At 45.9% G+C, this 9,306-nt stretch overlaps 1 protein-coding gene across 10 annotated transcripts in view; it reads right to left on the bottom strand.

Annotated features, from left to right (window-relative positions):
• Positions 1-252: 252 nt before the first annotated feature.
• Slc41a2 (solute carrier family 41 member 2) overlaps positions 253-9,306 on the bottom strand; it is a 107,467-nt gene continuing 98,413 nt past the window's right edge. For 6 of the 10 annotated variants that reach the window (NM_001401081.1, NM_001108742.2, NM_001401082.1 and 3 more), the window contains one exon: positions 253-3,384. In NM_001401081.1, the coding sequence (NP_001388010.1) occupies positions 3,199-3,384 (186 nt within the window). In that variant the 3' untranslated portion in view covers positions 253-3,198. Of the gene's footprint in view, positions 3,444-8,292; positions 8,511-9,306 lie in introns of those variants that run through there. The other 4 variants (XM_063263757.1, XM_063263758.1, XM_039079428.2 and 1 more) reach the window with 2 other exon arrangements.

The following is a 9,306-nucleotide window of genomic DNA, read 5'->3' as shown; positions in this document are numbered from 1 at the left end:
TTAGAGCCAGGCTCTGCCTGGGAGGGACTGATGGACCCCAGGCTCTCTGTGGGATGATGATGGAGGGAAGGCAGGAGCACTCACCGTGGAGCAGAGGGCTGGAGGAGCTGACTGCCATCAGAGCCCAATCACCATGTTTCATGAACACAGCGGGGTAGGCGGTCCCCCTGGACCTTTCTAGGGGATTCCAAACACAGACCTGATCTGTGGCTGGCAGAGCAATTATGAAAGAAACTGCAATGGCACAAGAAATTGCTTCTCAGATTTTATTTTGATTTGGGTTCACAGCAATCCCAAGGTGCCAGAGCCCACTGTCAGTGGGCAAAGTATACTTTAGACACAGGGAAGGTGGGTACACCCCACCACTGACAGACTTAGAAGATGCATTTGGCTACAGCATGGATGATCTCTGGTGTGACATTTTCTGACGTCTCCATAAGACACTCCCCATGAGTTTCTATTTAATTCGCTTCTAAGAAACTTTGGAAATTTCAAAATAAGTGGATGGTCAAGAATAAAAAAATATGATCTTTTTTAAGCTGTGTGTATAATGTGCCTGGTAAGTTAGAGGGAAATGAGTTTTGGAAAGCAGGGTTTATGTGGTATAAAAATACTGTTCATTTACCTAAGACTGATAATAAATTTTATGGTTGAATAAAACTTACATATGTGCACAGAGACTTTCAAAGATCTGTAATTAACAGTGCATATCACTTTACAACGCATTTGGTCTGAGCATTCTGTTTTTGCCCGTTACATGTGTCTTAGACATTTTGCTGTTCTGGTAAAGGTTGAGAATCAGCCTCCCACTATCCGTCCTGGCACAGCGGATCTAGGAGGGGGGTTGGCTCTTTGTGGCTTTAAGAAGCGAGACATTGTTGTTTGGCCTAAAAGATTTCATTATGAAATAAAAATATAAGGTAAATGTTCATTTATGGCCTCTCTGACCTTAGGGACAGGAATAGTTCAGAGTTGGTCCACATTAGGTGGAGGCTTCCCTGCTGAAATCTAAAAGACTAGTAACACTTGACTGGGGCGTTCTCTCAGGTAACTAGGTGGACACTGTACATTTGGGGGTGGGACACACATGTATGACAAGATGTACTGGTCCAGACGGGTCTGCCCACTGTGTGGCTGTGAAATCTTACAAATGTCACTCCTCTGCATGTCCATGGCCCCTGTGACAAAACCCAGACAGGAGTCTCCATTCAACCCACCCACAAGGTGCTGATGCTGTCAGCACGCATCTTCCTGTGCTTAGGAATGTGCAGAACACTGTCAGCCAGGCTAACACTGGCTAACACAGGCTAACACTGGCTAACACTGGCTAACACTGGGGCTTACTCTGCATATTTTTTTGTGAGTTAAAGAAAATGAATCCCAGGAGGCAAAGACAGGTGGATCCGAAGTTTAAACCCAGCCTGGGCAAGACTCAAAACAAACAAACAAAAAAAGAGCATACAGCCAAATGCAAAACCCAAATTCACAAATGTTTTTATATAAATGAAAGGGAGTATTCATTAACTTTTTCAAAAATAAAATAATCTTTGCAACTATTTACTCATTAACTTAAACTTTACGCTTATTTTGTCAGAATGTCCCCTCTGTGACACTAACTCTCCAAAGGAGAGATCCATAGTTCATTCAGTTCTATGCCTTAAAAGTTTGATTATAAGGCCGGAGAACTGAACGAAGTTTAAAAAAAAGCAAAAATACTCCACTCTAAACCACAGACTCCACGAAGACTTAATAATAATACTTCTGCAGTCTATTCAAAAGCCACCCGCACAACCTCGCCATGACAACCAACGCCATGCGGGTCTTATCCCCTCAGCAGTTTAAATTATTAGACATTTAACGGCCTTGAAAGATTGCACGGCACTTTTAAGTGCTAAGTGATCTAAAAGTGCTTACAACTGAGTAGCCAGGGGTTAAGGTGCTTACGATATTGGCCAAAGTTTCAGGATATCTGAGGAATACAGCCGCATACGTGAGGCGGTCCCTGTAGATGAAGTGATAAGATGGATGCTGAGGTAATGAGGTAAGTCACCAACTTCTCCTTTGGAGGGACATCCACAGGAAGGGCGCCTTAAAGGGCAACAGGACCGCCTGCTCTTGCCAGATTTTACAGCTGCATTATATTAAATGGTACTTATTTTTGAAAAGTGCTTCCCCCCCCTCTCTCTGGTCTGTCTCACACATATGTCACACATACGCATACACACATACACATACACACACACACACGTATGTACACACATGCATGTATATACACATGCACGCACACACATGCAGACATGTGCACACACGTATACACACACATATACACACGGCACAAACACGCACACGCACGCGCACGCGCGCGCACACACACACACATACACACACACACACACACACACACACACACACACACACACACACCACCCTGTGCCCACAAACACAGCTCAACTGACCTCCTGCTTTCATCACAGTTTCCTAAATTAGATCAACATTTTCAACACAGGATGAGTGAGACTGCTCAGTGCTTTTAGCACCAGGTGGAGGGAACCGAAGCAAGAGGACGGCAAGCTGAAGGCTTGCGGGGACAACACAGAGAGCAAGCCCTGTCTCCACAAAAGAAAAAGAATCTACTCAAAGGGTTGGCTGTTGAGAACTCGCAGAGTTGGCGGGGGCAGTTTGAGACTCGGGTAAAAGCGAGCTGGTTGCCATGTTCGGGGAATGAACCTTAGCTCCCGAGGAGGAAGGCCTAGTTAATTAACACTTAGGGAAGCTCAGATGGTACCAGGTCATGGCACTCTTTGTAGTGTGACACAGCCGTAAGACAGAGAAGGGTAAAGCCACCTTGCCTCTAACTGTGCATTATAACTTAATAATAAAGTATACTTCTGCCGGGTCTGTGGTTTCAAAATTAACTCATTGTAAACATCCTATATTCTTCCCTAATTGACTTTAGAGTGTGAGCTTGTATCTATGTCTGTGTCAAATTATTTATTCTACAAAAAAGCAGCACAAATACCTTTCATGTGGTTTCAGATTCACAAATCCCTTAAAAAGTACGTTAAGGCCATTTATGGAGTCAGGGTGAACCGCAGACTACCCTGGCGTAAGTCACAGGACAGATGAAGAGCTTTGGAGGGGCAGCAATGGCTGCCTGTGTTCTCCCCCCGGGTGACCCCACGGCAGCTTGTCGGTCCGTTAGTCTCCAACGTCGCCATCTCGGTCTCCGATAAGCCAGAGAAAATGGAAGCTTAAGGCCAGCAGAGCGGTCCCAAGCAGGTCGCCTAGCGCCGTCAGGTACGGGATGGAGAAACTATCTGGGTCCTTTCCTTTCCTCCAGAAGCGATGGACCATCCAGTCAGCGATCCACAGCAGGGTGAACACCTGCAAGAGAGGGCCAGAGGTGATGTCTGCCAGTCAGCGATCCACAGCAGGGTGAACACCTGCAAGAGAGGGCCAGAGGGGATGTCTGCCTCTCCCTGCGCTTGACCGGTCCACGAGCCCGAGCTGCTTGTTTCCGGAAGGAACAGCATATGTCCAGGTCAAGAGCCACGCTCGAGGAGAGGCTGCTATATTAATGGGAAACACACGCTTTACCACAAACATCCGAGGGACTCCTGAGATGCTCAACGCGCCCCACTGTTCACGGGCAGCGCCTCCCCCTCACCTAGCCGCTGGTGGACACATCTAGCACCAGCCTCTGAAGAGCTCTCATTCCGGCTCTGACGCCTTTACCAGAAAGGGGGGTGGTTGTCCAAAGCAAAGATAAGCTCCAAGGGGCAACCATCAGACGCCTGTGGACTTCTGTCAGAGACATCGCACGCCGGGCCCTGCTGCCCCTGAGGCCGATGCTTCCTTCCTGCTTCCTGGCGTAGGCTGCCTTGCGATCATACAGAACTAATTCGGTCTGTTTCAGGTATATAGAATGCAGAGGGTATTAGAATCCTCAACTTGTGCGTTGTAGGACTAGGAATTTGGCTTGTGATCCCAGCTTGTGGGATACTGAGAAGGACTGCCGGGAGCTCAAAACCAGCCCGGCCCCTGGAGTGAGTTCAAGGCCTGCTCTCTGGTCTGTGATGAAGTCCGTCTCAGAACCAAAAGGTTTAGATTTGATTCTCGATTTGTTCTTTGGGAATGTTTCTTATGATTCTGAGTGTCTATCTCTTATTCGAAGAAACAGAATGAAACAAAAAACCACAACAGGGCCGTAAAAAACTCAAAAGTGGCAAAGCCAGCAACCTGCACCAGAGGCCCAGCCGCCGTCCTGACCCAGAGCTCCACAAGCTTTAGAGGCAGCCCCTGGAGCTGGCTGGTCGAAAAGCTAAGCCTCTGCTCCACAGAAGGCTCTCACCTTGTATCTCCTCCAAACTCAGGAAACTTACCTTAACAGTCACTGATAAACACCGCCCTAGCCGGCAGCCAAACGCCCGCCCACCGGAAGCCTTGGTCAGTGTGTGGCTCGTTTGGCGGGAGAGTCCCCTTTGGCATCCAGGAGTCTTGGGTCAGAGGCTGTTGTAGTTACTACCCAGAGTCCACGTGTGCTGGCCCAAGAGGAATCGGGAGAGCCTCCTCGGCGGTCCACCAACACAGGCAGCCACACAGCAGGACCCACAGAGTGTCTCCTTTGTTTCCAAACCCTTCAAAGCCTGTACTCATCTGGCCAGGTCTACCTTGTATCCTTGACAGCCAAGCCACAGCCGCAGGCCTCTCCCACAGAACCCTGGGAGTTCCAGGGAAGATCTCCTTGTGGAGATCCTGTGGCTAAGAGGGTTGTTCCTTGGTCTTACCTGCCCCTGCCCTGAGGGACCTAAACATAATCCTCTCTACATTCAGTGGTCACCAGGACTGCAGCAGCAGCTGCCGCCAAAGTGCCATTGAGCCAGACTGTGGAACCTGAAGAGGCCTCTGACATTTACCTCCACTGCAAGGTCGTACAGTTCCTCCAGGCTGCAGTCGAAGATATGCAGGAATCAGTGAGCGGGAGAAAATGCACAAAGATGTCCTGTTGGGGGGTCTCTGTAACCAAGCCCAAGTACCCAAGCTGGCTGGCATTCCCACCTAAATACAAACATCCTTTCCTATGGAAGGTCCTTCATGAGGTCAGGATCAAAACACACACACACACACACACACACACACACACACACACACACACACACACACCAGCCACCAACATAAGGGGATGAGGAAGGCAGAGGAAACACGAACCCCAAAGAAGAGCTTAATTCTCTAGAAAGGATCTCAGTTTGAAGGAAACCTATGAGGTGCAGAAAAGAGATAATAGCATTCCTAACAAAACCTAGCAAGATGCCAGAGGCCAGACAGAGAGCAGCAGTATACAGACAGGAGAGAGCAGCAGTATACAGACAGAGAGAGCAGCAGTATACAGAGAGAGCAGCAGTATACAGACAGGAGAGAGCAGCAGTATACAGACAGAGAGCAGCAGTATGAAGACAGGAGAAAAACAATTTGGGACTTGAATGATGACTTCAGAAAAGACAGAAAAGAGAACCAAGGGGAACCCCTTAGAGCTGAACAGGAACTCCTTAGAACTGAATGGGAACCCTCAGAGCTGAACAGGACCCCTTAGAGCTGACAGTGTCAATCCATGAAGTAAAAATTATAAGAGAATACTTCCACAATAGGCCAAAATCAAACAAGGCTGTAGAATTAACCTAATTAGACAGACAGACAGACCGCCTTTAAGACACATGGAAAACTTTCAGCAAATGCCTGCATCACAGTAATTCAATGGAAAGGAAAGAAAGGAAGCAAGTATTAAATCCCACACAGCAGCCTGGTGAGATGGCTACGTGGGAACAGTGTTTGCCACCAATGCGGAACTGACCGCCTAAATCCAATCCTTAGAGCCCAGGTAAAGGCAGAAGGGGAAAACCATGACTTCCATATACACACTGTGGCATGTGAGCACCCCATCATCATCATCATCATCATCATCATCATCATCATCATCATCATCATCATCATCATCATCACAACAGTTTATTTCACAAAACAATAGCTGGAAATGCCCCCAAATCTTTTGAAGATCCTGGATGCTCAAAGATGCAAAGAGCCAGAGACCATCACTGAGTACATCACAGTTATGGTGCTAACAGTACAAAGCAAGGATCCTAAAGATAGAACGACGTGTCAGTCACGTTATAAACAAAGGTCCATTGTCATAGAGAGATTCTCACAGCAAAGCTCTTAAGAAAGCTTCCAGGCCAAAGGAGAGTAAGATGATATGGCCAGATACTAAGAGGAAAAGACACCTGCCAACCAAGAATGCTATACCCAGCAAAATTAGCCTTCAAACCCTGAAGAAACGAAGTCAGGTGAGCAGAAACTGAGGAAACTCATCACTATGCAAGACACACTTTACTTACAAGAATCGGTCATGAAAATGTGCGTTACAAAATTCACTAGAAGAACAGGTAAGTAGAAGAGAGACCTTGGCATAACAAAGTCACTAAATCAAAAAGAGAAAGTCATATAAAGTGGGCAGCATACAGTTAGTGAAACAGTAGAAAACGGTGCACAATTATTAACAACCTTGAGTCTAAACAGATTAAACTCGGTCAAAATAAACACACGAACTAAACGGTTAAAAAAGAAAGTCAGAGCGCTACATTACTGCCTAGAAGACTCCCTTTGGTGAAGACGTGAATGTCAAAGGCATAAATCACACACAAATGGAACCAACAGGAGACTGCAGTAGCTGTCCTCACCAGACACAGCAGACCTAAGACTACGTAACGCGATGAGACAGAGAATGTCATCAGGAAAGGGAGAAAGAGCTGAGTCAACACGGAGACACAGAAGCTGCAAATACGCAAACCCGACATGTGACCCCCAAATACATAAAGCAAATGTTAGACGTGAGGGAAAGATTCTTTCCAGTAACAGTGGGAACAGTGACATTCTGTCCTCAGTGGACAGGGCAGCCAGAACGAAAACCAACAAAGAAATGCTGGGGTTTAAGCAGAAGAAAATGCTCAACCACACGTATGCACGGTGTCGCTCAACAGCGGCAGACCCCATGCTCTGCTCACCAGCACACACATACACACAGAGTCCACAGATCGAGTTCCAATAAATTTTAAACTATATTGAATACATATATATTGGAACACGTATACATGCACATTCTTAGATGACAATGGTATACAACTATGAGTCAACAGGTGAGTTCAGAGCGCACACACACGAAAGCGAGGAACACCTTCTAGATGCCCAGTGGGTGACTGAAGAAATCAGAAGGGAAAGTTTTAGAGCTCTAGCACACGATGGAAAGACTGATCTGCTAGCTGAGTGACAATGTGGACAGAAGCGTAAACAAGAGTTTTGAAGAAATAGGGCTAGCTCCTTCTATGATGCTACTGTGACCCTCTAAGTGTAAGTTTAATAATTCTAAGGCTATGTGTGATACATGTATAATTTACTAATTCCTGGTATGATATACATGGGTGAGGGTCCAGCCTAGAATCGAGCTTCTTCAACTGTGTGTCTCAACCCGACGTGGGTTATATAACTAAATATGGAGATGCCAAAAAACCTGGCAACAGGAAAAGGCTTCTGAATATACAATGACTGAAAGTTAATTCAAATCAAATGCATGAGGACTCAGGCATTTTTCTGTTCCATTATGAGTCAGGTGGTGTCACTGTGGCCTTGGTTCTGCATACAAGACATGCTGCTCACTTTATATGACATTCTGCATACAAGTGCACTGTGTACTGTGCAGGCCGTCCATGCCCTACAACACCAGGGAGCGTTGCTTCAAACACTTCAGCTCAAATGTGAGGCTACTGTATATCAGTCATTATGGCTGTGTGTGTGTGTGTGTGTGGTGTGTGTGTCTGTGTGTGTGTCTATGTGTGCATGTGTGTGTTGTGTGTCATGTGTGTGTGTGTCTGTGTCTGTGTGTGTGTCATGTGTGTCATGTGTGTGTGTCTGTCTGTGTGTGTGGTGTGTGTCATGTGTGTGTGGTGTGTGTGTGTCATGTGTGTGTGTCTGTCTGTGTGTGTCTGTGTGTATCTGTGTGTATGTATGTGTGTGTGTGTATGTGATGATTTTAGTTTGGGATTAGGACAGGATTTCTGAGATAAGCCTAAGCACACTCCTTCCATTTTGTACTTTGTTTTCAAAGTGGTGTTTTGGCATTGATGTTTACAAAACCAGAGTCAGAATATTGATCAGTCTGGGAAACACTGAAGACGCTCTACATTGTGCAGAACCAAATAGTGAGCTGAGATTTCATCCCTTACACATGACCAAGCACATCCATGTCACTGGTATGAGATGAGAACTTTTTAATAAAATTTGTTATTGTGTATGCACATGCATGTTCACGCACATTATGGGAAGTGGTGCGTGCCACTGTGCATGTGAAGGTCGGAGGACAGCTCTGGAGAGCTAATGGCCTTCTTCCGCCTTTTCGTGGGTCCTGGGGACCAGACCTGGTTGTCTGTTCCTTTACCTGCTGAAGCTCTTGATGGCCCTGTCACCTATAGTCAATGGTAAAAAAAAAAAATTCAGTTTATCAAATAATTGTTTTAAAATAAATTTTGTTATGATCTATTAATCCATAAATATACTATGTATACCCTTATTTACAGAGCCGTATACCATGGTCACATAATTTTTTTAGGAGGAAAAGATCACAAATGGAAAACGTTTATGAAGCCCTGGTCCAGAGCAGGCATCGGTAATGACATCTCATGGCATCATCAACCTGTCACTGTATCCGTAAATCAAGTCTCATCAGAACACAACTCTGCTTCGTCCTTATTTCTGGTTGCGTCTACTTCTGGATTCTAGTGTTTTATTACTCCTAAGATTCACTTGGAAAAACTGAATCAGAGAGATTTAAATAGCTACACAGTCGTCCCCGAAAGGCAACCCACAGAGCTTTAAGAATTTATTACCTTGTAATCTGGCAATTTACAGAAGAAGGTGTGGACCTACCCAGGAGAACGTAGGGAAAAAAGAAAATGTCTGCTCCTCGTATTCAGGAGGCTGAGGTAAGAGAACCTTGAGTTCAAGGCCAGCCTGGACTACCTAGAAAGACCCTGTCTCAGATGCTACCACCTCTCAAAAAGAAGGGAGGGGAACAGAAACTGTCAGCCTTACCCTACGCCTCAACAGAAATTATATGCAAAATGTATAGTAAAAACCTCACGAGAGAATATCTGGTCTTGACTTGGGGGAGGAATCTATAAGTGAAACTCGTGCTAATGAATAATGCAGGTTGCGGTGAATACCTCCGTAGTTCAAGAAATGAAAATCTTGCCTCAGCATGTG

This window comes from Rattus norvegicus, chromosome 7, assembly GCF_036323735.1.
Source record: "Rattus norvegicus strain BN/NHsdMcwi chromosome 7, GRCr8, whole genome shotgun sequence".
Lineage (NCBI taxonomy): Eukaryota > Metazoa > Chordata > Mammalia > Rodentia > Muridae > Rattus > Rattus norvegicus.
Note: the sequence above shows the minus strand (reverse complement) of the source record. Positions and strands in the feature narration are given on the sequence as shown.